Here is a 27,433-nt window from a genome sequence, read left to right on the forward strand (position 1 = left end):
TCTGAAAAATGAACATAGGATTTTTGGTCAATGATAACCAAAATTCCATTGACCAACTTTCACTTCTCACAAAATCCAAAAAAAGAACACCCCCTAAGAATGAGATAAGGATTTTGATTCCCCCCCCCCACAACCAGATAATTGGACCATTCTGATTCCGATTCCAAACCCTTGTTCCTGTAAACCAAACAGACCCTAAAAACATGAGTTCAAGACAGATGGGCTTTTGGTGCGAGGGAGTATTAGAAAATAAAAACCGGATCTCACCTAACAACTTAATCTTTTATGTTGAACGGTTCCTTGAGATTAAGTTCTTAGATTTAAGCTCTAATGTAGTCCGATTTGCAAGTAGAGAGAAGTCTGGTTTTGACCTATCATCACCCACTCCTTCAAATTGCTTCTTGGGTTTAAGCTCCAATTAATCTGATTTCGAAGTCTAATGGAGTCTGACCCACTCCTGCTGTCCTACAATCTGCTTGCTTGTTTCTTTCCAAGTTTCTAGAGCTGAAGGAAGCAAAGGAACTAAACTGATCCAGTTCTTCTCGGGACCAACCGTTAGCCGATTCAGACCTAACCATCCATCACCGACCCCTGTATTCTATATAGAATTTCAGGGTCTGAAATCATTTTCGTAGATAATAGAAATCCAATAAGAAGAGTTTTCATCTACCGAATAAAGTATACACATGACACAATTATCTTCTCTCATCATTTGTAATAAAATGAATGAGAGAGAGTGGGTTTATTTAAATCAGAGTTTAGTTGATTACCGTTGACTATGAATTAAAAAATAAAATTAGTGAAAGGATCCAATCACCGAAGAGTGATTATACAGAAGAATGACAACGGGATCGATGAACTGGCAAAGACAACTTTGGTTTCACATGTCTATATAATGACCAAAGTTGAATGACCTTACTTGTTGATTTGGAGAATCTCTAATCAACTCACAAGTGTCTAGCTAGAAGTGCACCAAAACCGCTGAGGTCAAGTTATTTGAGCCATATACAAGCTTTTCTATATATTTTTTTATCAACTGATCTAAGTTTTTTTCTGGTCAAATTATTTGCATGCTTAATGTGATTTTGGATCCCTACCGACAGAAGGGAAGGATTAACAAGAATAAAAACAACTGCTACCTGCTCTAAATTTATATACAGAGAGAATCATATCAGCTGCATCTAGACTCCCATCAATAGTTTTCAATGAAAATTTCTTATAGACATTAGATTCATCTTGAGCTCACCTCCTTTGTTTTTCATGGCAAGGTCCATAGACAATTGAAACATGGTATTTTAAATCTAAAAAGTTATTGCCAGTTGGTCAGATAGAGAAGACCTTAATTCTTAATCAAATGACTTCAGCAATGCAAAATATTTTAGGTTTACTTCACCAGTCATTACATGTATTTCCAGTCACCCATAATAATCTCTAATTTGGTGGTAGTGACCACATCTGATTGGGCTGATTTTTTGTTCATGAGTTCTGATCTGGTAGTTAGATATTTCTTTTTTTTTTTTTTTTGTGGTAGGAAGAATAAAAATAAAAGACATCCAGTATAGTCAGGCATTTTTTGTGATTAAAGAGATCTCTGGCCATAGAGCTTTCAATGCCTAGCATTGCTCCTTTTAACATTGTCAAAAAAAATCGTACTCTAACTAAAAGAAAAAGTTAAAGCAATAATGATCAAAAAGCAAGTTTAAGAGATGTTTCAAGGTATGCTTGACGGAGAAAGAATTATGATATTTATGTAAGGAGGGATAGTTCTCAAGGAATTTCACAAATTTTGTTAGAACTTTTCCCTCAACTTTTTGCTTCTCTCTTATTTTCTAGATCAAACATAGCCTGAGAAAACTTTTATAAATATAATAAATGTATTACTAAGACCATTAATTCTCTTGAGCAATGCATCAAATGCAAGAAAATACACATTTTGCTTATATAGTAAGATTTACAATGTGTGTGATGAATAATTGAATACTGCATAATCCATAGACGTATAAAACCAAATTCTCGTGTTTGTAATGCAACATTTTAGATTTAAGTTTTACAGTTTTCATTTATTAAATGTATATGTTATAACTAATTTAAAATTTCACTTGTATAATTAATGTTATAACTACTTAGGCTGTGTTTGGTTGCAGGGCAATTTTATTTGCACTAGTACAAATGCATGAGAGTGCAAATAAAAAAATGCAAATTCTCATCTAATTTTGTTTTGGGTTTTACTTTATTCTGCTCCATGTCTTTATTTACTTCATTTGCATTGCAATCAATCAAAATAAACTTAAATTTAAAATAAAAAAAAGTTAAAATTTACACAAAAATGATTTACACTGTCATAATTTTGCATCAATATAAATTCATTTGCATTGCAACCAAATACAACATTAGTTTTTATGAGTTATTATTAGATGGTTTGGATATCATAACTTGTCAGTTGTCACCTGTTCCGTGTTCCAATAAGGCAACTGAGAGGAAACAAGGTTATGATCATTTGTAGTGATCCTTCTAACTTCTATGAGGGACTTCAGGTCCCGGGTCACCCCACTCAGTGTGGGTCAAATGTTTTTCATTATTAACAAAAACATTCTGCAGCGCTAAAAAATGGTCTTGGTGCTTTTAATTTTTCCCGCGGAACATTTTCTCAGTGGTGATAATTGATTTTGGATTTTTTTTTTTAGGGCTCTAGAATTTGATTGCAATTAGATCTGGCAAAAAAGTCGATCCAACCGGCAAATCCAATCCGACCCAACCCCCAAAAAAAATGGGTTAGGGTATGCCCATGAGACACCTATTTTCAAATGGTGTTGACCTAGAGGGTTGAACCATTAAAACCATTTAAAATGAACGGTTTACCCATTGTTTTGGTAAAAACCACTGACTTGGTCAAATCATTGACCCATCTGACCTGTGGAGTGTGGATCAACCATAACCTGAATATTTAGGGTTAGCTTTGTTGACCCAACCTGAAAGCTGACCTGACCCAAATGACTCAAAAAAAATGCCTTGACCTGACTCCAACCCGTCCCAATTGCCAGGTCCAACTGAGATATTAAACTGAGAGTTCATTCTTCTAAACCAATATTTGGTTTTGGCAGTGGTGTGTTCAGTATCGATTTTAAGCTCTAGATACATTGATGATGTTTATTTCAGTTCTTAGCACCGTTGGTTGGATGTAAAATCATGGTCACTGGGTCATGGATTGAATAGCCAATTGTCCGGTTCAACTACCCCACTTGTAAAAATAAAAATTATAAATAATTTCACATTATATTTAAGACCACTTTAAATCCTCTTTATGGATAAATAATTAGACTATTTTAAACCAAAATATTCTTAAAAACATATATACAGAGTCTGGCTCAACTGGATGTTCAGTGCTTTTTCTGGCCCTGTTTGCTTTTCAGTTACTTACTCCGGTAAGTATTTCCCAGAAAACACTTACCCGAATAAGTGCATTTACTCGTGTTATTTTATTTCACAGGTAATAAAACAATGGCCAATCTAGCTGTAAAAAGTCAAAAGAAGCAATTTTATCCCATTCAAATGTTAGCAACTTTTCTCTAGATGAGAAACAATTACTTACCCACCAAGATGGATACCAAGGGAAAATAAATTTTCTGTAGACCGCACATAAATCTGAAAAACAAACATGGGTATCTTGGTCAATGATAACCAAAATCCCATTGACCAACTTTTCTCCTCTCAAAATCCAAAAAAGAGTAGGCCCTTTAAGTTTCAGTTGCATTTCTAAACAGCAAACATTCACCATTTGATGCCATTCATGAACTGATTTATTTTATAAAATAAGAAACAACTACCAAAATGTACAACCAATACAAATGATGAAAGAACTACTTTCATAAATTAATGTATACCGAACAATACCGTTTCTTTCTGTAGCAGTGAACATCAGTACAACAAGTCAAGACGCCAAACAATATATTTATACCCCTCATTATAAACCTACACTTGAGAAACGAAAGAACGGCGGCTCACCGAAGACCAATTGTCAAAGATCCCATCTCTTCTTTACACGGAACATGAAAGCTGATGATTTAATGTCATCTTGAGGGACTTGGAGCATGAATTGCACTTTCATCTTCATTGGTTGTGTCTTTGCTCTGCCTTCTTCATCTCCAACCTGAATCAGGAAACTCAAGGGGTCAATCTAGTAGCACTAAAGATGGAACCATTTTAATTCCATCCAATTAAACTTCAAAAAGCCACAAGCGAGGATTAAGAGTATCGATATGATACACCCAATACAATACACCCTGTATCTTATTGGTATCGGTGTACCCAGATATGCTTGGATACACCAACACAGACTTTTGAATTATTTAAAAGGTCACAGACCTCTTCCCCAACTCACTGATTGTTATAAAATAAAAAATTAAAAAATGAAAAAAAAAGATGAATATCAGGCATATCAATATTTTAATCCTTGACCACAAACGTGTATCTGTTTATCCTACAGAACCAATAGAAGTAATGAAGTCTCTCAAAACCATTCATAAGAGAACTTGAAATATATGGGCAAATAACATGGTGTGGTTTGCAATCATCATCATCCAAGCCTTACTCCAACTATATGGGATTGGCTACATGAATCCTATTTTGCCATTCCATTCTGTTTAATGCCTTATCCATTGTTAAATGACTTAAACTATTGGCACTTAAATCATTTCTTACTACTTCTACCCATGCCTTTTTTGGTCTACCCTAGCCCTTCTTACCCCTTCAACTTCCAACAAATAACTTTCTTATGGGTGCTGTTGATGGCGCACATGACTAACCATATATTAGTTTAATTTCTCTCGTTTTATAGAAGCTATTCCTAGGTCTTCATTTCCGATATCATCCTTTCTAATTTTTCCACTCCAATCTGAAGACAAATAAATCTGTTGCCATATAACCCCTTTAAAAGGGTCAATACACATTGAGGTTTTTGCACCTTTTTGGAATTAAAAGATATTTTTTTCCTCAAGTTTTTGGAGGGGGCAGAAACTTGCTACAAATGGAATAAAGGTAACATGGCGAGAGATGGAATCTTATTGGCTTGTAGAATAAGCTTCCATGTGTAGGATTCCAGAAATGTCCATACAACCCCATTCTGTTACTAGTGTAAAATATTCAAGAACGCAGCGATAGGAGAACTTCATACCCAGAGAGATGCCCAGCCTAGTCGCACCTCCGAATCATAACCAGCCTTAAATTTGAGATCCTTCTTACCAACTGTGTGCTTGTAGACTGCACTCCAGTAATTGGAATCAAAATTATACCAATAACTGCACACAAAACCATTAAACAGATCAGAAATGCAACTGAAAATGCTTACCACCATGTACTGAAGAACTATAGGCCAAATTTGAACTTTGCAATGAAAAAGAAATTAAAAATCTAATAGTCCAACATGCAATTGTATTTTATCTAATTGTTTTTTTTTATATAAATTATTATCTAATTGTTTATTTTCATTTTATGGATCTGCATATTATTTCTCATTAGGCAGTTTATTTAGTTGTCATTGGGCTGCTTGTGGGCCTTGGGCCTTGTTATTTTTTTGGTTATTTTAATTCTGTCCCACTCGATGATAATAAGGGAAAAATTGTCATTGTGTTCAATTAGAGGAGTTGATGTAAAAGTTAGTGGGATCTCACATAGAGACTTACGATTGAAGTATTCTTCTCCTTATTCTTGCTTTTCTCTTCCTCTTCGCACTTTATTTTGCGGCATCTTCTTGATTTCAGCACTTATTTTTGTTTCTCTTTGAACTATGCACTGTTAAAACATCAAGTTCCACCAATACTAGTTCCTTTCTCTGTTCTCTTTTCTGTTAGTCTTTGTGGAGATGGGATAATTTCTTTATTGTAATAAGATATTTTTCTTTAAATATGAGCTTCATAGAAATATCTTATACTCACTGGATTACTTATTTGTGGAAAATCCACATATTTTACTTTCTCATATGTCTAAAACACATGGACCACATCCTGAGATATAAGAATCCACATCTGATGGGTCAAGACAGGTAAATGTCATCTATAAAACGAACCTGACTGAATATTTCAAACCACTGGTAAACTCTTTGTTTGGTCATTAGCATACTCACAAAAACCATGACCAATTCTAGTGGCTAGTCCAGAGAAATGTGTTGGCATGAGAGCCATGTGCAAACAGGTCAGTTGAACTTTGAAGAGATAAGCATCCCATAGTCCACTTATATATTTTATAATTAAAGTGTTTGCTGGAACAGATTAGAAAATCTATTCAGGGGTAATCATTGGCCAGGTCTGGCACCTAGTACAAGGGGGCTTCATGTAAACCCAGGAACGTATTTATATGTTTATAGCCTAGGCTTGGAAATTTGTTGAATGGATAGGCCGGGCTAGCAATGGTCATCCCTAGAGCTAAGTTAAAGGACAAAGCATATCCTTGTTTGACATTTAAAATATAGGAAATCTATGTGGCCAGAAAGACATGGTAACAGAAAGGATTTGACCAATCAAAACCACCTGTCAATTTTGATAAATACCACCTGATTGGTTACCATGTTTATGAAACCAGTTGATTGGTCACAAATTTTTCGAATATCCTTCTGGTATCATAGTTAGACCTGTTCATGGGCCGGGCCGGGCTTTCACTTGTCATTAAGGGAAATATGCTAGGCCCGAGCCCGAGCCCGAGCCCGGCCCGACCAATGGGCCTATAACTTGGGCCCGAGCCCGCCCCTGATAAAAAGCCTGAAGCCCGAGCCCAAGCCCGAAACCCGACCTAATAAAAAAAAACACAATTTTCCCTATTAGTTTTTTTTCCTATTTAAATGAACAATGGGCCTACAAGATGGTTTTCTCCCCCTTGTATATTTTGAAACACAATTTTACATTCTTAAATCAAAAAATTTATTCAAATGGACATAATCACATTACTCACTTTAAGTCTAATATTAGGTCGGGCCGGGCTATTTTGACAAAACCAGAGCCCGGCTCGAATTTATTGTGGGCCGGGCTTTTTGGCCCGAAGTTAAGCCCACGGGCCTATAACCACATTCAAGCCCGCCCGGGGGCCAGGCCGGGCCAGCCCGTCGGGCCACCCGGCCCATGAACAGGTCTAATCATAGTCGAACCCTTAAATATTACAAAAAAACATGTTCATGAAGAACTTGCAATGTTACAACCCTTTTAGCACAAATAAATTAGACATCCATGTTCCTACTTGCTAACAAATAACAACCTATGGATATAGTAAAATGATAACAGAAACAAATTAACCAATGCAGACACCCAGACAGAAGTATCACCTTAACTTATCTGAAGGACTAAACCGACGCTTGAATGCAAAAGACAGCACATTTGATGGCAGAGAAATGCTTGGAATAAATGACATTTGCTCATCCTGCCAATTATTAGAATTCTCAAGTCCCATATTACAAAAAAGAAGAATAAACAACTAAGCAATTTAAGAAGAAAGGATACTAGCAGATACCAATTCCAGGCATCCCACCTTTGTAAAAATTACATAAATCCAGTACATTATGGGATTTGGTTTCCTCAGCCAAAGTTGGAAAATTGGACTACCCTTAATAACCAAGCCTTCTGAGTCTTCACCCAGAAACATATGTCAAAAGTACAGAGCAAGAATCAATAGATCAGATAATTAATACATACGATCAGGTCACTTAAAGTTAAAGCAAATATATTTGTAGAAAATCCCATGAACATGCCATGGCTATGGCAGAGCCGCAGAGGGACTGAGGGAGGATGGCTTTTTCACCAAATCCCATTTTATTAAGTAGAATTCTCCTCAGTAAGAGAGAAAAACAAAGAAAACAAGAAAAGGAAATGATCTAATCTATTACCTGTAAAGGGAGAGTTCCCCATCATAGACAAACTTTTCCTTTCCACTTACAAGTTATCCCTCCCTCTCTCCCTCCCTCCCACCTCTCTCTCTCTCTCAGGTTCAATCCAACTCAGATTCCAAGTGGCATCAAGCAATAAGTATAAGAAAGAAGATTTTGACGGAAGAATGTTCAAGAAGAAAGGGAAGTACCTTGTAAGAGTAGCGTAGATTCAAGTCCTCATCCTTATACTGAGCAGTGCAAACCCCTTTCAAAATTTGACCTTTCAGGATTCCATTTATTGACAAAGCCTTCTTCACTTCTTCCTCTTCTTTTTCCTCTAATGATACTTCACCATAGGGAAATTTAAAGGTTGCTTTTGGCTGCATTACCAACAAAATATGAGATCCAATGTAACTAAAGGAAATAAATTTGCTTGATAGCATAAACAGAAGGCCAGTATTTTGCTAATGCAATGAAGCAGTACTGTTCAACCTATATCACCAATAATTGATTGAAAACATACAATTTGAAGCATGCTTTCTGCCACTCAAGGTACAAAAATAAGAAGGTGAGAAGGTTTTACAGATGCCAGAAACAACTTAAACCATGATACAAATTTTACTTACCAAACCAATAGATGGAACAGGAGATGACAGTTCCAATTTGTATGACGGATCAGCAAGGCTTGCAATCATTGCGACCTCTCCTTGTTGTGCCTAAGAGAAATGAACCAGTAACATTAAAAGAATATTAAAAAGATATATGCAAACATTGAGGCTGTGTTTGGATTAACTGGAGGCATGGAAAGGAAACAAAATTGAGTCCTGCTTAATCGAGCAGGCTATAGAACAATTAGCCAACCCCGCCCCCTCCCCCCCTAAATTCCAAAATAAATGAAAAGAAAATGAAGCAAAAGCTTTATTCCCTTCTGGATTCCACATGGCTTTACTTAAAACCAAACTGAAATCCAGCAAGTAGCAGATTTTTCTATTTACATTAAACTATTGCTATTATAAAGCAATGTTGAGAAAAAAATTCACAACAGAGACTTAGCCATACAAAGAGAAGCAACATGTGTAAGAAACTTAAAGGGCCAACCAAATAAAAGCAAGGTATGTCATTTTAGAAATAAGAAGCACTCCTCATTATCCAAATGGGAGTGTAATCATCTAATTTAAGTTCTTAACTATTTTCCTTGACAAAGTGTTGAGTATGTTAACTATTTCACTTTGATAGCTTTCCTTTTTCACCTTGTCCAGTGGTAGAAAACAGAAGAGAAATGGTAAAATGGAAAAAAACTTTGGTGCCAAGGGAAGGTTTGGAAGACAACCCACAATTTGAACAATTTACTAGCCACTTACACGGTTCTCAAAGGCAAGAAAAAGAGAAGTAATAGAAAGGAAACAGACCCAGTTGGTAGAAGAAGGCATTGCTTGATCAGCAATCCAGATCATCTAGTGGACAAGCTTTAGTTATATGATGACATCTGGCTGTCTGGCATCATCCAGGTACCAAGTCCCCCATTTGACTATCAATGTTTAGCTATATGATGACATCTGGCTGTCTGGCATCATCCAGGTACCAAGGGAAGGTTTGGAAGACAACCCACAATTTGAACAATTTACTAGCCACTTACGCGGTTCTCAAAGGCAAGAAAAAGAGAAGTAATAGAAAGGAAACAGACCCAGTTGGTAGAAGAAGGCATTGCTTGATCAGCAATCCAGATCATCTAGTGGACAAGCTTTAGTTATATGATGACATCTGGCTGTCTGGCATCATCCAGGTACCAAGTCCCCCATTTGACTATCAATGTTTAGCTATGCAGATTGCAGACCCAGCAACATTGGTTGTAAACTAGGACCCAGCCCAATAAATCCGTACACAAGCTGCTGCCTCAAACCAAGAACAAACTCAACTTCAACCCCCAAATAAAGCCCAGGCCTTGCTACATTCCACTAAAACCTTTACCTAAGTAGGCTCTCCTTTGACTCCATTGCCTCTAGAGGATTCAAAGTGCAACATGGGTTGACAAGTGTGAAACACAAATAGAAATAATTTCTCCTTACTAAGTAGTCAGGGATATCTACAAGCTAAAGCTCAAAGAAGAGTCACCCCACCATATGCCATCATAGAATCTAACCCTAATCTGCTCCCCACCAGCCCCCTTTTACATCATACAATCATACATTGTTGAGAAGTGAGAACCATGGCAAGATTTGAGACATTTGACTAATAGCTTTCCACAATTAACATAGGCAAATTGTAAACACCACTTGGAAGACCAATCATCGTCTTCAAAGGCACTTAGGCACATAAGGCAAGGTGAGGCACAGTCAAATGCCTTGCCTCAGCAGCCACCTTGTATATTACACCCAAGGCTTCATTCTTAAGCTTCAAATTTAGTGAGGCATGCACCTCACTGCCTTTCACCTCAAATTGTGAGGTGCACACCTCACATAATTAGTGTATTAAAATCAAAAGATAAGAAAGAAAATACATGACATTTTCTAAAATTGAAAGATACTTGATTATTTAGTTAATAACCAAGAAAATCATATCATATACACCCAAAATAGCATCTTCCCTAGAATTCATTTGTTCTCCTACATTTTATTTGCAACCAAATGAACTCATTGTGAAAATGAGGTTACATTGGCAGTCTCCAAAACTATTTAGCTAGAAGTTTCTCTCATCCCTTTTTCCCTAAATCCCAAACCCAACCATCTTTCCCACTTGGATTTCAATCCCACAAAATAAGACAGCATGTTTTGATTCTCCATGATCTAACCATTTCTTCTGAGTTGATTATATCCCTTAAATAATTCTCAGGTCAAGTTGACCAAAGTTATTCAATCTCCTGATGAGACAAAAATCTTCTTCCAAGATAGACATTCTTTAAGCATTTCCCAATCATCAATCCCCACTCAAGGTATGGATGCAACTGTGGCATGACCAAGATTGGGATGATCCCCCCATCATCTATATTGCATCAACTAGACATTTACCAAGGTTCATAATATTGATATAGCATAGCAGCAATAACTAAAAGAAGCTTCTCCATCAGATTATACCAACAACCAATTATAAGTTTACGATTTCATTGATTACTTGATTTTGATGATCCTCCACAAGCACTTAAAATTACAAGGGGAAGTTTCATATGTATAATTGGTTCCAGTAAATTTTTGAAAGGGAAAAAATGAACCAGCAAACAGAGAACATCTTTAGGATCTCCCATTGATGAAAAACAATTCTGAACTTCAACTCTTGAACTGATGCACAAAGGATGAAGAAAATAAACAACATCAAATGTTAAATTTATAGCTTTCACCTACAAAGTAAGGCTGTGTTTGGACTTTGGATAAGCTTTTGCTTTGTTTTGGCTTTGAGCAGGAAAAAAAAATGCACTTTGGAATTTGGTAATAACTGTTTTTTAAAGCATTTTTGTCCGAAGCAAAAACACATTGGAAGCCAAAAACACAAAGTTAAAATTTAAGTTTGTGATTTAAGCCAACACAGAAAGCTAGTTGTACTTTTCTGCAAAATGAAGTAGATCATGAACACACATGTATTTCTAGAATCACCACACGTGTGCCACATGGCATAGTCAAATGTGTCATGCCCAACTAGGGAAGCCAAGAAGCTAGAGAGGTTAATGAGAGGCCTTTTTTGGGAACCAAGGAAAAGCAGAAAGGACCAGTGTGAGGTTGTGTGTCGGAGTCAAGAGGAGGGGGTTTGGGCCTAGGGAATATAATTAAAAAGAATGTAGCTTTGTTGGGGAAGTTGATGCGGAGGTGGCCCATAGAGAGAGAGAGGTTGTGGCAAGATGTGGTAGGAAGAATTCATGGTCGATTAGAGAATGGGTGAGACGTTGATATGTCACAGCGAGCAACTTTGGCAACACCTTGGAAGGCAATTCATAGTATTCTTCCTCACTTTCTCAATTTTGTCAGGTATAATGTGTGTATTGGCAACTCTATCCTCCTTTGGGAGGATATTTGGGTTGGAGATACTCCTTCAAAGGACCTTTTTTCCTTCCTTGTTCTCTATTTCTTTGTACAAGAAAGAGTTTGTTTCAAAATTCTTGTCTACTTTGGAAACTCTTCTGGCACCAAACTGGGATTATGGGTTCTGTAGAGGCTTTTCCAATTTATTAGGCCTTTCCAATTTATTTTGGGTTCTGTAGATTTAGTGCTTTTCCAATTTATTAGGCCTTCTCAATGAAGTTTGTTTGGACATAAATTTGGACCCTCGACCTAAAGGATTATTCTCTTATGCAGTTGTGCTTCTTTTTTCAAGTTTCTTTGCCAATCTCCCTCTTAGCAGTTGTTCCCTATTAAGGAAGTTTGGTGAGGCCCATTTGGTTTTTCGCCCTAAGCTTTTATGGCTTTTTGTTAGGAGGTATACTATGGGAAAGTAAACACCTTGGGTAATCTACAAAAGAGAAGACTTTTTCCTTTGTATCTCACCTAATTGGTGTATTCTTTGCAGGCTTATGGTAAGGATTGTTACCATTTACTAATATCTTATTCTTTTACTGCAGAATTATGGGGTTGGCTTTTCTTGATGTTTGGGTGCAGGTGGAATGTGCAAGCGGAAGTAAGCTTTCTTTTTTATCCTTCTACCTTCACCAAGCCTAAAAGAAGAGAAAGAAGTATGTGGAGATGTGAAAGAACAGCTCTAATTTGGACAATATGGGAAGAAAGGAATCCCATAATCTTCCAAGAGGAGAGAAACCAATAAGAATTAACGGATTGTGTGTTGAATAGGGCAATACACCGGTTGAAATCCTTGGACTTATACGCCTCCTGAAGGTTTCTTGAAGCTGAATTTTGATGGGAACAGTCAAGGCAATGGCCCCTCCGGGATGGGAGGGGTTTCGATGGACAAGATTGAAAATGGTGTAGTGCACTTCTACTCAGGTCTTTTAGGTTTTGGGGGCTCTACTAGGGTTGAATGATTAACTGCCTTACAAGGTGTACAGTTTGCATCTCAGATAGGTGCATAACAACTAATAATCAAAGGGGATTTCAAGGTGGTAGTGGGTTGGTTGAAGAACCCAGAGTCTATTGTGTGGCGCTTGAAGAATGAAATTAAGAAATTCAAGTGGCTGATAAGGAATATGAATGTAAGAATACACGGGTGGGGAGACTGCAAATGCATGGCTGATTGTTCAGCCAAGCAAGGGGAAATTTGGAAATACTTGTATTGGGCACAGTTGTAGTTTGATTTTGTCTTTTCACTTTGTTGGGAAAGGACACAGCTCACACCTCTCCAAGGAATGCTTGTATTAGTTTGAATTTTTTAATTAATAAAATAATTTACTTATCATAAATGTAGCATAACCAATATTGTCAAAATCTTATGATTTACGATACGATTCAAATCCTTGAGGGTTTTAATTTGAACCTTATGTATGAATTGTTTTCTACAAAAATCTTATGAATTTTACGAATCATTACGATTCAAGTAAATTCAATTAGGAATTAGTTTTCTATTTCATCATTTTTTTGTTTATAATTATAATTGTCAAAAGAGACTTGTTTTAAACCCCTTACTAGAAAATGATTTATTTATGTTATTTAAAACCAAACATCGAGTTTATTTTACACCATATGTAGGTTCAAGAGTCATAGTATATGGATTATTTGACTTTAGAAATAATATTACAATTTATGATATGGCCCATTATCAATGTTTAAATGCAAAGGGCATTTTGCTCCTGATGTGCATGCCTTTTTGAAACAAGGCACAATATTTTACAAAAATATAAAAAAAAAAATCAAAAAATGTAAAAACTTCAAAACTAATTAAGAAAATATTAAAAACAGTAATAATTAAAAAACAAACTTTAAGTTTCTCAATGATTTAAAAATCCTATTAGCTCAAAACATAACATATAAAACATATTTAAAGTGAAAATGCAAAAATAAAATAAAAAACAGCATCTAAAACATATCTAAGCATGTCAAACTTTCAATTTCTTTATGTCTTTCCCAATTGCGTTATTTCAAACAACTAGTATGATGTTAAAAATCTTTCATTCATAATTCTACCAGCTGCCATTGTACCAAGCGCTTTGAGGCAAGCCCAAACAAGTCTATGTTAGTGTCTTAAATTCTTAATACCTACAAAAAAAAATGATTTTATAATTTTGATTCTTTTAAAAAATATCTTTTATTAGGATGAATGAATGAGCAACATTAGGAAATAGGGGTGCACCTTTGCAAAGGGGCTATGCTTGGGCCTAGAAAGGAACAAGCCCTAAAATGAGCCTCACTTGTGCCTAGGCATGCCTTTTAAATCACTACTCACATTTCTATTCAATTCAGCTTTCTCTACAATTTACAATACAAGTATGATTTTCAGAACATTGGGCATAATGCATAACCATTTATGTGCTATATGGCATAACCATAATCATATGTACCATGCAGCATAACCATTTATGTGCTATGTGGCATAATCATAATCATGGCATGAGCTATGCTCTACAATGGCATGCCACATGGCATAAGCATTTATGTGCCACATGGCAATAGTCATAATTATATGTAGCATGGCACATGGCATAAGCATTTGCGTGCCACATGGCAATAGTCATAATTATATGTCGCATGGGACACGGCCATTTATGTGCCACATGGCATAGTCATAATAATATGTTGCATACGGCATAATCACATGTGGCATACGACATGATCATATGTGCCAAAAAGCATTCACATGACATAATCGGATTGTTGTTAAAGCAACATTTACCGAACCATTTTCACAGCATAAAACACAAAGACGCTTAAATAATACTCCTTGCTTTTGGGCTTTGAAAAGTGCAAAAACAAAAACCTATCCAAACACAACCTTAGTTTAGTGGCATGTAACTCCAAATAGAAAAGGGAAAAATAGAGGTCAGGTAGCTCAACTATGTGAAAAAATAAATTGTGCATGTGATATGGTAATTAAATGAATAGTTGGTGTTATGGCTGAGTTGAATTTGGTATGGTAATTTAATGAAAAATAATAGCAATTCTATCATGCCATTCTTCAAATATATGTTTTATACAGCATGGAAAGATAAGATATGTGTAACTAGAAGAAATGCCATTACAATCAGAATTCAAGTATATGGCAAATGAATAACCCTGCCATACTAAAATTAAAGCTAATAAACTAAGGAGCCATTAGCTAATACTAATAAGGACGCATGGATATTGAACTCAACACGGAATAGTATCATAACGTACATAGAAAAAGCTACTGTATAATATAGGAAACACGCACCTTTCTATGAAGATACTTGAATAGGAAAAAACTACCCAAGTTAATGCCAGATCTAATAGACTTGTTATCATCACAAGTACATGACATACAGAAATACTTTGTTGAACACCCTAGATGAAAATATTTTGGCTCCACGATCTGGAATGTAGGTTGTCTCAGCAGATGCTTTGTGTGTTAATTTGTGCAGAAATACACAATCAACAAAACAAGCTTGAAAAAATAAAATAAAAAACACTACCCCAGAAAGGCAATACAAAGGCATCAATTTCTCTCCAAATCAGTTAATTAATTTGCAATATAAGCATGACTTTACTAATACCAACCAAGCAATTTAGACAGCACAAAGAATGATTTGTTCGACAGTTGTATAAAAAAATTCAAATTTGGAACTATTTCATCGGTTCACTAGAACAAAAATCTGATCATCTAATCACGATATGGTGCATTCTCCCTCCAAATTAACTATAAGCCAGGATGAGTAAAAAAGAATGAAGAAAAACATTAAGAAGATAAACAACAACAAATGAAATTGGAAGGAAATTAAACAAGGAAACAGAAATAGAGGGTAATGAATGATGAAGTAAACCTTAAGATCTTGAGCAGCTTTGAACTGCAGTCGATTGCCGACGTCGAAGGAACCCTTAACGAAAGCGCTCTGCTCCTCAACATCGTAATGGAGAGAGAGGTACTTGGTGATGAGCCCAACCTGAGGATCAAATATCTCCCCGTTCTTGTTGTTCTGGAAGGATAGTTTGAGCTTGGCGAGGCTATCGAAGAGCTTGCAAGAGATCTTGTGAAGGAAGATGGAACTGTCACTATCGAACTCCGAGGTGACTCTAAGTGCAGGACGAGGGAAAGAGAAGGCAGGGCTAGGGTTTTGGGGTGGTGGGGATGTTCCTGCTAGTTCCAGGGAATTAGGAGTTGGGGCTGAGGACTCTCCCATTGCTCTCTGGTTCTGTTGCTCCCAAGAGAAGAGCGATGGTTGAAAGGTATGAACTCAATTTAACTTTGGATTAGATTAAGGTTGGGGTATTGAACAACCCAAACACGATTTAACTTTATATTTGCATGTATAAATATTATATAAACATGTATTTATGGACGCAAGTTATTCATGCATGTATGTATATGCAATTATGCATCCATATATAATATATATTATGTGTATTTTTTTTCATTACAAGTATTTATGTATTATGTATTTATCTATTTATACATATACACGTGTGCATGTATGTTGTATGTCAGCAATTTTTTTTCTAAAATATGATAACCATGTTATTTTACACATAATTTAATATTGAATTAAATAAACAATTAGAGTCCAGGAAATAAGTAAAATTTGGCAAAAGGAAGTAGAGAAGTTGAGCCAATTCAAGAGTCGAGATTAATCCAAACTTAACCCAAGCCCGACTTAAGCTCAACCTGAAGTATTAAAGTTGGTTTAGGGATAAGGTTGGGGGTTCAACAATTCAAGTTGGATTAGAGTTGACCTCAACTTGACCTAACCTGACTTTCACCCACATTTGTCATTAGGGGTGATCATGGGCTCGCCCCACCCTAGGGTTCCAGGCCTGAAACATAAGTCTTAGCCATCTACACGGGCCTACATTACATATTTATAATATTTTATATTAAATGCATTAACATGCATATAAACTTATTTTATACATTATATAATATAAAATATTACATATAATATAAATTATACATGTCATGTTATAATATTTATATAGAATATATAATACAATGCAAAATAACAAATATACATTATACACAAAATGTGTAAGTTTAAATATATGCAGGCCAGCTTGGGCCCGGGCCAAGCTTGAAGTATTAAGCCCAAATCTGGCCCAAAAATTTGTGGGCCTGATGTGATCGCGGGCCTAGATCAGGTCTAAACACAAAACCAAAGTCCAAGTCCAAAATTTTCAGGCCGAACTGAAATGACCACTCCAATTTGTCATCCACCAAGTATGTATGTCCTATTTTTTTTCCTTTTTTTTTTTTAACAAAATATGTACACAATTTAAAACAATGAATATTCAAGTATTCAATGATAAAGAAGCAAAACCCCACTTATATGTGTTGAAACCCATAACAAATAGTTGTCCTAATTGCAACATAACATAGAACAGGGGCAAAACCAAGCCATATTGGCCTCGTAAAACCATGAGTAGGCTCATAATATTATCTTGAGAACTACCTTGTGAGGCCACATTGGCCAAACCTCCTGAGTCGCCTTGTAAGGTCATGACAACTTAACCTTGCAAGTCACCTCACTGGATTATCAATATGTCTCACCTTAGAAGCTACCATGCAACGCCATAATATTCTAACCTCACAAATCAAACTTGGAAGGTCATAACAATCCTACCTCACAAAAAGTGAAATATCTTGCCTCGTAAGGCCTTGTCTGTTTAGCTGGCTTCACCAAATGTTTAAAAACAATGACAAGTGTATATCTTGTGAGGCAAGTTAAATACTAATGAATTAGTGTTTGAGTGCGATGAAGGTCGTGTAGAGGATGTCAAATGCAAGATCGGTACCTCAGAAAAACCACAAATGACTCATATCGACATGTATCACTTTTTAAGGAGAGCCAAGATTATGCTTTAACAACCTTGTGATCTTGAGAGACATGTCTCTCAAAGGGAGAAATGGACAAGATTCATGTCTAGACATTTATTTAGATTAAAGAATATTTTGAAAATTTGCTTCATGCACATAACCTTGCTCCCCTACTTTTAACCACTCTATGAAGGGAGTGCTGATTCTTACTCCATTAAAAGCTAAACTTTGCATCCCTAATAATATATTTCTCGCTTCCAAAACCCGTCTAAATTTTTTAGAAAAAAAAATCTATAATACCAAAAAGACATGATATCCAAAGAGTTTTGAGCAATCAAACCACCCTAAAAAATTATCATGAATAAGATTGATTTATCTATTTTATCATACGTGTCCAATATCATGTTTGTATCATAGTGGAAATTTTTCAAGACAATAATATTGGCAATCTATATATATTTATAGTGAAGAAATTTTCTCCTTTATTCAATTTTTCAAAATTTTAGTGGGAAAATTCCAGTATTTTGGCTCAAGTGAAAATTTGGTCCCCGAACTTTAAAACGCGATAACTCAGTACTTGAACTTTCAAATTGTGACAATCCGATATCTAAACTTTCAAAATGTGACAATCTAGCACATGTCGTTAACCAGTCCGTTAATTAGCTACTAAGTGACATTTGAAAAGTAAAAGATGTCCCAAGAATGCCATCTAATTCTCTTTATCAACCATCCAAACATTGACAATAAAATGAACAGTCCCAAATTCTAGATTTTTCTAAACAGTCACCAACTTTCTAAACAATTCTTGATCATTGTACCGAGATCGATTAAACAGTTAATCAAGTCTCGGTGTGGCATTCCTAGTCAGCTTTGAGAAGTTCATTGTGCAATGTAGGTCCATCAAGTTCAACGCCATGTTTGATGGTACCAGAGGCCTTTTTGTCTAGTTGCGACAAATCATACAATGGTTTGGTTTTGGGTTTTATTTTGAACTTTTGAATCAAATAAAGGGCAAATTTTATCTTTCATTTTTTCCATTAGCATTTTAACGATGATGAGAATTGTTAGAAAGAGTAAGGATACTATAAAATACTAACAATGAGGATAGAGTTTTTCAATTAACTAAACAGTAGAGGTAGTTTAAAAAATTTGCCCTTTATTTTAAATTCTTATAGTAATTAGTTATTAATATTATTTTTTATTTTAAAATACAAATATTGAAAAATTATTAATATTTCAATAAATTAATCAATATTTTTTATTTTTGTATTTAAATTATAACTTTTAACAATTTTAATTTTTAGAAATTAATATTTTTCAATTATTGAAAAATTTAGTGTAATTTCTAATAATTATTGAATTATGAAAAATGTTTATATAACTAATGAATAATTAATGATATTTTACTGAATTACTGTATTTTTCAATACAAATACAATAATGATTTATTAGATTTTCCCGAACGCCGAACGGGTCCTCGCTAAGGCTATGTTTGGTTTGAAGGAAAAGATAGGGAAACCTATACAAGGTTTGTAAAGGTTTCCCTACCTTTCCCTTCAAACCAAACATAACTTAATACACTAGAAAATAAGGAAATAGAAAACAAAGAAGTAAGATATGCATTAGAAAATGAGGAAATAGAAAACAAAAACGTAAGATTAATAACTAGCAACGTGTCACAAAAAATCTTGACCCATGCAGGTTCCTACGTTTCCCTTCATTTTTCTTCAAACGAAAATAGAAAACAAAGACGTAAGATCAATAACTAGCAACGTGTCACAAAAAACCTTGGCCCATGCAGGTCTCGAACCTGCGACCTTCGCGTTATTAGCACGACGCTCTAACCAACTGAGCTAATAGGCCACTTCAAAATTAAAATTAAAAGGGTATTATTCCTAAATAAAAAACAAGGAAGCAGTAAAACAAAAAAGTGCAAAAATAAATAAATAACATTGGCAATATATAATAAAAATTTATGGCCCATGCAGGTCTCGAACCTGCGACCTTCGCGTTATTAGCACGACGCTCTAACCAACTGAGCTAATAGGCCACTTCAAAATTAAAATCAAAAGGGTATTATTCCTAAATAAAAAACAAGGAAGCAGTAAAACAAAAAAGTGCAAAAATAAATAAATAACATTGGCAATATATAATAAAAATTTATGGCCCATGCAGGTCTCGAACCTGCGACCTTCGCGTTATTAGCACGACGCTCTAACCAACTGAGCTAATAGGCCACTTCAAAATTAAAATCAAAAGGGTATTATTCCTAAATAAAAAACAAGGAAGCAGTAAAACAAAAAAGTGCAAAAATAAATAAATAACATTGGCAATATATAATAAAAATTTATGGCCCATGCAGGTCTCGAACCTGCGACCTTCGCGTTATTAGCACGACGCTCTAACCAACTGAGCTAATAGGCCAACTGAAAATTTCATAAAATATAATTTATATAAAGAAATAACCTATTGGATCATAAGTTATTAATTTGTAATAACTTAAAAATCAACGGCAATATTAATTTGTAATTTTCAATATAAACGTTTTAAAAATAAAACTACTTTTCCATCCGTTAGGGTTCAAATGAATCAACCTATGGCATCATATAAAGAAACATTGAAATATAAAAAAGAGGTAATATAGAAAACTGAAAAACAAATATATAAAAATAATTGGCTAATTGGAATATCTCTAATATTATATTATTCATCATATAAATTCGTGACTACAAAAAATGTATAACAAATACAAATTATTATTATTATTATTGGGAATAACTAAAAGTACAATAACCATAGGGAAAATTTTTAATGCTGAAAATAAATGATACCAAAAAAGCTTTGACCAATCACAACCCCCCTAAATTTTGATGAAAACTCATGTGATTGGTTATCACTTTTATAATGTCAGTTCACATTTGATTGATTGTAAGTTTTTTCTGAATGATTAATCAGCCCAGATCAGAATTTTATAGCCCCATAGTACAAGAGGAATGCATTTTGACCGTGAATTGATGCCAAATTCATGAACAGGATGTAGTTTATAGGGGGAGAAGACTATCAGAATTCTGGATAGGGTGGTATATTATTATAAAGTGGATACTTGTGTTATAACAATTGAATTTAATCATAAATGTGAAAAATATCAACTTATATCTATACCCTTTGTACACATGCATCACATGCCCTTGCACTTATTAAAAAGAGGAACCGAAAAACTGAATTGTTTTTGCATCTAGGTTGAATGGATAGAATCGTAACGTCATAAATAAGATAATAAAAATATAGAAAAATGCTTAAAATATAAAATTCCAAAAATTTTGCTACTACAGATAAATTATAACAAATAAAAAACTACTACTGATAAATATTTAATTTTAACAATGGAAATGGATAAAAATGCAAAAAAAAAAAATAAAAAACTACTACTGATAAATATTTAATTTTAACAATGGAAATGGATAAAAATGCAAAAAAAAAAGCATGGTTGAAAAAAAATGCAAGAAAAAAACCTTAAAAAGTGTAGATGATTGTATTATGATTTTTTTTTGTTATTTTGTTATTAATTTTGGGTAAATTATAAAGACCCCCGAGAGTGACCTCGACAAGGTGGAGGCTCCCGGGGCCGAATCCAGACAAAGGCGCAGCTCCCGAGCCGAATCAAGGCGAAGGAACAGCTCCCGAGCTCGACGCGCTTTTCTGCCGTAGTGGATAATTTGACGGCCCTCCTAAATTCCATCTTGATGGAAGAAGGCGTAAATTGCTCAGATGAGCAGGTGAAAGCCCGGATATTCCAAATAATGGAATGGGAGCCCCACCCCCACCCGCACCCGCAGGATCCTAACCACCCTAGTGTGGTCTTATGGGGCTTGTGGCAAAGTCGTCTGTACTTTGTTTTGGGATAAAGACCTCCTTGTACTATGACTATGAGACAAAAGACCCTTTTTCGTTAACTTTTCATTAAAATCCACCGTTATAATATTTTTTAATTCCTATACTATCTTTATAATAAGAAAAATACTATTAATCTTCTCTAATCTCACGATACACGAACAGGATGGAAAAGAAAGCGATGAGGATGGAGTGCTGGTTTGGTATGCGAAAAACTTCTCCAATCCAAACCAACCAACATTTGGTTGACAGAATTGGCCTCAGAGTTGCTATTAGTTACCGTTGTTTCTTCTAAGAATACCTTTGTGAACTCGACAATTACACTCCGTAGGCTACAGCAAGAAATTAGGAGTCTAATGAAGGGCTTTTTCTATAAATCAGCTTTATAGCTCAATGGTAAATTGCAAATCCAAGTTATTGCGTGTTTGACATCCACGAGTCAAGATCGAGATTGCTTTGATCTTTTCTAGTTCTTTTATAGATTAATGTTCCTTGTTTCTGTTCTCCTCTACTCCCCCCTCTCTCTGTCTCTGTTTTTATCTTTTGTTGGTTTTGGTACGAAATTCGGATTACCGTGATTGAGTTCTTTCTTGATCTGGAAGTTATGGTTTTACCGGAGTCATAAGAACCAGGGTAACTGGATTTAGGGTCATTGTTGGCGAGGGAAGAACCATTGCTTTTGGATAAAATTAAGGTAGTTTATTTAATGAGAGGAGACATGAGGGGTGTCAATAACACCATGGACACTATAAGTGTTGTTGCGTCTGCGATCGTCACCGCTGATGCTCAAGTCTTGCCAGCTACAGTTCAGGTAAAATTTCTTGACTGATTCGTTAGCTTTGAAGTTTCTTTCTTAATTATAATACTATGTGCTTGTTTCGGTTTCTAGTTAACATTATTTTTGGTTGAGTTCTTTGAATTTGAATTCTTGGATTTTTTTATTTGCTTCCGAGGCTCGAGATCTGTTAAATTACTTAGGCTTGTTTTCGCTTTTTGATTATCCTTTGGCCTTTTCCTCTACGTTTTTGTTTGAGAATTTGGATTCTAATTTGGAGGTGAAAGGGAGAATTCTCTTGAATTGAATTCGGTAATTAATTTGAAATCTTCCTTTACTAGTTTCTGTGTTTTCATTGCATTTTCACTCTCGATTTCTTTAGTTCTTTGACTTAAAACTTGCCTTGGTTTCAGAAATTACAAAACTAGTTTTACTAGATTTCTTTAGTTCTTTGTAACTTAAAACTTGCCTTTAGAAAAACAAAGCCCATGCCTCTTTTTATCAAAATCCCACCGTAGTTGAGGTTTCTGGGGTTCTCTTCATCGTCATTGATCTGATGAAATGCTTCAAATTCAACCTCTGCTTCCTCGTCGTTCTCAATCTGGTCGCTCAATTTCTTTATGAAAGGTCTCCGATCACAAGCAAAATCTCGATGGTTGGTACCAAAACCACTTCCAGTGTTTTTTCTGGGTGGAAATGGATCAGTTCGGACAGTGATAAAAGTTCTGGATTCCTTGCCATCGTCTGTAGATGTCACATGCCTCATCATTTTGAAAAAAAGTTGTTGCCTTTTCAGGGACATTCCATCAATGAAATCCAAGAAGTGAATTAACAGCAACCCTGAGGGCAATTCCATCAACCAAATGTTGGTTGGTTTGGATTGGAGGAGTTTTCCACATACCAAACTAGCACTCCATCCTCGCCGTTGCCTTTTCCATCCTATTCGTGTATAATAAGGTAAAGGAAAATGAACAATGACGGAAAAGATGAACAATGTTTTTCTTATTATGAGGGTAGTATGAGAATCAGAGGGTTTTTGTCTTATAGTCATAGTATAAGGGGGTATTTGTCGCAAAACAAAGTATAGAAGGGTCTTTATCACAGACTCCATAGTACAAGAGGTGTCTTTATAATTTATCCTTAATTTTTAGTTAATCCACAATCTATTATTCGGGTTGAACGATTCAATATTTCAAACAGTCGTGTCAATGGATTCAATAATCATCAATTTTTTTTTTCCTAAAATGGCTGGCCACAGGATAAATGGAATTAAAAATATGCCCAGTTTTTGGGTTGAACGAACAGTTCACTACTGATATATTGAACAGTTTGTTATAAAATGGTGGAACACAAAGTAAATGAAATTGAAAATGTGCCTCTACAGTTCAACCATTTAAATCAACAATGATCAAAAGCATTGATACAAATAAGGGTGTTAATGGACCGGTTTTGGATTGGATTTTGTTCGGTCCAAAATCAATTTAAATGGATTGAACGAACCAAAAAGACAGTGGATTAGATCAATCCCGTCTAAAATATTTATTAGATTGGATTGGATCTGATCCGTCCATAATAAAGTTATATTAGATTTGGTTGGATTAAGCCAATATCTGATCCATTGGTATAAGATAAGAATATAGGTGTCAATGAACCGAATTTGGATTAAAAGCAATCAAAATTAAAATGAATTTGAACAAATTGAACGGTCTGAACATTAAATTGGACCGGTCCAAAATAGTCCAAATTATTTATTGGATTGGATTGGACCTGGTCTATTTGTAATAGACTCACATTGGACTAGATAGGATTAGACCAAATCCAATCCAATGATACCCCTAGTTACAAACCATGCTCAAATTATTATAATCCCATATTCAACCATTATAAACCGATACTAGACTAGCAGAAATGCAGAGTTGAAACCCACTAGCACTGACTTTGGAGGAAAGTTAGTAATGTGTTATGTTATTCCATAAAAGAAAAATTGTTACAGATCAAATAATCCACATAATCCAAGCATTTCATATCTAAACTACTCTCTGTTAATTAATGCTGCTAACTGATAACAAACCAAGTGGGCTGATATTCATAAAAGATAAAACTGATAATCAATCAACCGGGCTGATATAATTCATCAAAAAGAAATTGTTAGTAAAGGATTCAAGTTCAGCCACTTGAGATTGAGAAGATAACGCAGTAGATAGTATGCCACGTCACAATGCTGCGGGGGGTGAACAAAAAGAGAGCAAAGAAGATGTTTATTGCTGAATGCTGATTGTTGTTGTATAAACCAAAAATGTAACCAGTCTTCCAATCTCCCATATGGGGTGCCTATTAACACGAATAGACAAATTGTATGCAAACCATACTCGATCTACTCGACCAGTGACAGAGCATTAATTTAAGACCTTTTAATTCTCCGACCATTTTCTAATGTTGCGTTAACAAGTTCACACTTCAAATAAACTATCAAAACACGTCTCTATTGTATGTGAGTGTACGTGCCTTAACCATTGAAACTCAAATTCTATTTTATCAACAAATTTTTTATGTTCATTTGAATTTTCCTAATACATCCATGCGCATGAATATCTTAATTAATTTTCCACGGTATCTATGTATACCTAAAATATCTTTTAAAGTTGATTTTAACAGTTGACAGTTTGGCCGAGTGGTCTAAGGCGTCAGATTTAGGCTCTGGTCCGAAAGGGCGTGGGTTCAAATCCCACAGCTGTCACTTGGCTTTTTCCCATTAAAAAACGGGATTTTAAGGGTGGACTGTGCCAGGTAAATGGTTGAACCACCCAAATTAGTGACATTTCACTAAATCAACATTTTTTATACTTAAAACATGAGTTTAACTGTCGAATTCAAATGGTTTGAATGGCTCAACCATTCACATGCACACAAATTGAAAAACGATGCTCTTAGAATAGGTGACCCAATTCAACCCAAATCCTTTTCATATAGGGCCAGGCCAAACGTTCAGTTTGAACGAACAATCCGTTATGATTTAAAAATAAAAATAAAAAAAAGTCAAAATTTGTTATCTGGGTCAACTGATCTAACATTTTTTATACCTAAAACATGAGTTTAAATGTCGAACTCAAATGGTTTGAATGACTCAGCCATCCAGATCCACACAAATTGAAAAACGATGCTATTACAATGGGTGATCCAATTCAACCCAAATCCTTTTCATATAGGGCCAGGCCAAACGTTCAATTCGAACGAACAATCCGTTATGATTTAAAAATAAAATAAGTCAAAATTTGTTATCTGGGTCAACTGGTCTAACATTTTTTATACCTAAAACATGAGTTTAACTGTCGAACTCAACTGGTCAGCCATCCAGATCCACACAAATTGAAAAACGGTGCTTTTAGAATAGGTGACCCAATTCAACCCAAATCCTTTTCATATAGGGCCAGGCCAACCGTTCAGTTGAACGAACGACCCGTTCTGATTTAAAAATAAATAAAATTAAATAAAATTAAAAAGCCAAAATTTGTTATCTGGGTCAATTGGTCTAACCGTCCCGTTTTCAAAACCATGCTTTAGATACTTCTTGGAATTCGAATATTTTAAGCATTGATTCTCTTTATAAAGAGAATAAAAGCAGAGAAACAACTGCAGATGGAGCACTTACCTACAATAGAGGAAAAAAAATTAAGGAACTAATGTACCGGGATTTTCTCTTTTCTTCTTCTTACATCAATAAGCCATATAAAGCAGAAAATTGAGTTCCTACCAAATGCCATTTGCTTTTTTCTTTGATTAGATATAGAATTGAATTGAAATTAAAGAATAACAGGAGAAAAGGTACAAGGTGGAAACTTCCACTAGGGGTGGCTAACTCGAATCGAGCTCGAACTTGATACTATTCCTGTGAGCTGAGCTCAATTAGCCAAACCAAACATAGTGCTAGTGTTCCAAACTAGAAAACATTAAAAATGATCCAACATCACAAAATCAAACACAAGTACGACTAAAATATGATTTACATTGCTTTCTAAAACTAGGAGATGAATCTCTATTCTATTAATGCAAGATGGGAATATGAAAATGCAAGTATACATGTATATTAAATCAAAGAATAAGAATAAACAAACACATGAAGGGATATGATGTAGCCCTTGTTATTTTGAATGTGAGAAAAATAGAGGAGAGAATATGCAATTGTGTTAATTGCAGAGAAAAAAAAAAAGAAAAAGAATAAAAGGGTCAAGCCTTTATTCTGGTCACAAATAGAAAGAAAGGGAGACGTCATTATAGACGATTTGAAAAACAAACCAAGAGGCAAAGCCTAATAATGGTTTATTTTCTATGCGGAAAACCAGCTTTTCATTGGTAACAATCATGGATTTTATTTATTAATGGTTAAAAAATTTGAGTACAATGAAATATTGTGCCCAAGAACCTCTTATTCTAAAAACGGGTTTTTTTATGATGCCCTTTTGCACTTTTTACCTTATTAGTAATTAAGCACATGCATTGCACGTGAGAACTTTTGTATATTAATTACTTTAATTTTAGATATATCATAATTAAGATAAAAATTAAAAATTAACAAAAGTAACAATATGATTAAAAATATACTCAAATGCTTGTAATAAATGCGTACGTGCATTACATGTGAAAAATTTAAATTACAATAACAATTATTATTATTATTATTATTGTTAAATTTCATATTCCATTAATTTTTGTCATAAATAAAAATAAATTTTATTTTAACAATTATCTTTATTTATTATGACGAATATATAATATTATAAATGTTCCCAGAATTTTGTACTTTTTCATTGTTTGTGTTCTATATTTGTTAAATATTTATTATTCAATTATGACATCATGAGTTTCTTTGAAAAGTTGGATCATTGACCCACCGTCTAGAAAAGAAAATAGCTTCACTTTTGGATTTGTTTTAAATTATATATCATCTACATTATATAATTTTTTTTTACTTATTATACTTAATTTTTTGTTTGACATAATTAATATATAATTTTTTACATATTCTTTTAATTACCTGTACTTTTATTTTTTTAAAGATTCATTATTAACTA

General features: G+C 34.7%; 1 protein-coding gene, 1 long non-coding RNA gene and 5 other non-coding genes across 7 annotated transcripts; 2 read left to right on the forward strand and 5 right to left on the reverse strand.

The window, feature by feature from the left end:
- Positions 1-3,774: 3,774 nt before the first annotated feature.
- On the reverse strand, positions 3,775-16,104 carry OEP37 (chloroplast outer envelope protein 37). Its single transcript, XM_088963844.1, has 6 exons — positions 15,714-16,104; positions 8,473-8,562; positions 8,056-8,226; positions 7,307-7,401; positions 5,171-5,294; positions 3,775-4,147 (listed from the first exon to the last, which is right to left on the reverse strand). The coding sequence occupies exons 1-6, from the start codon at positions 16,068-16,070 to the stop codon at positions 4,016-4,018; spliced, it is 969 nt and encodes a 322-aa protein (XP_088819970.1). The 5' UTR covers positions 16,071-16,104; the 3' UTR covers positions 3,775-4,015.
- A 3,383-nt stretch (positions 16,105-19,487) lies between these two features.
- Positions 19,488-19,561, reverse strand: TRNAI-AAU (transfer RNA isoleucine (anticodon AAU)). Its single transcript has one exon. It is a non-coding gene; the product is annotated as a tRNA-Ile (tRNA).
- Positions 19,562-19,674: 113 nt separating this feature from the next.
- TRNAI-AAU (transfer RNA isoleucine (anticodon AAU)) lies at positions 19,675-19,748 on the reverse strand. The gene has a single exon. It is a non-coding gene; the product is annotated as a tRNA-Ile (tRNA).
- A 113-nt stretch (positions 19,749-19,861) lies between these two features.
- TRNAI-AAU (transfer RNA isoleucine (anticodon AAU)) lies at positions 19,862-19,935 on the reverse strand. The gene has a single exon. It is a non-coding gene; the product is annotated as a tRNA-Ile (tRNA).
- A 113-nt stretch (positions 19,936-20,048) lies between these two features.
- Positions 20,049-20,122, reverse strand: TRNAI-AAU (transfer RNA isoleucine (anticodon AAU)). Its single transcript has one exon. It is a non-coding gene; the product is annotated as a tRNA-Ile (tRNA).
- Positions 20,123-22,083: 1,961 nt separating this feature from the next.
- Positions 22,084-23,505, forward strand: LOC148873499 (uncharacterized). Its single transcript, XR_016098486.1, has 2 exons — positions 22,084-22,400; positions 23,161-23,505. It is a non-coding gene; the product is annotated as an uncharacterized LOC148873499 (long non-coding RNA).
- A 1,516-nt stretch (positions 23,506-25,021) lies between these two features.
- Positions 25,022-25,101, forward strand: TRNAL-UAG (transfer RNA leucine (anticodon UAG)). Its single transcript has one exon. It is a non-coding gene; the product is annotated as a tRNA-Leu (tRNA).
- Positions 25,102-27,433: the final 2,332 nt, after the last annotated feature.

The sequence above is a fragment of the Nelumbo lutea genome, chromosome 1, assembly GCF_056320005.1.
Source record: "Nelumbo lutea isolate HS-2025 chromosome 1, American lotus-T2T, whole genome shotgun sequence".
Lineage (NCBI taxonomy): Eukaryota > Viridiplantae > Streptophyta > Magnoliopsida > Proteales > Nelumbonaceae > Nelumbo > Nelumbo lutea.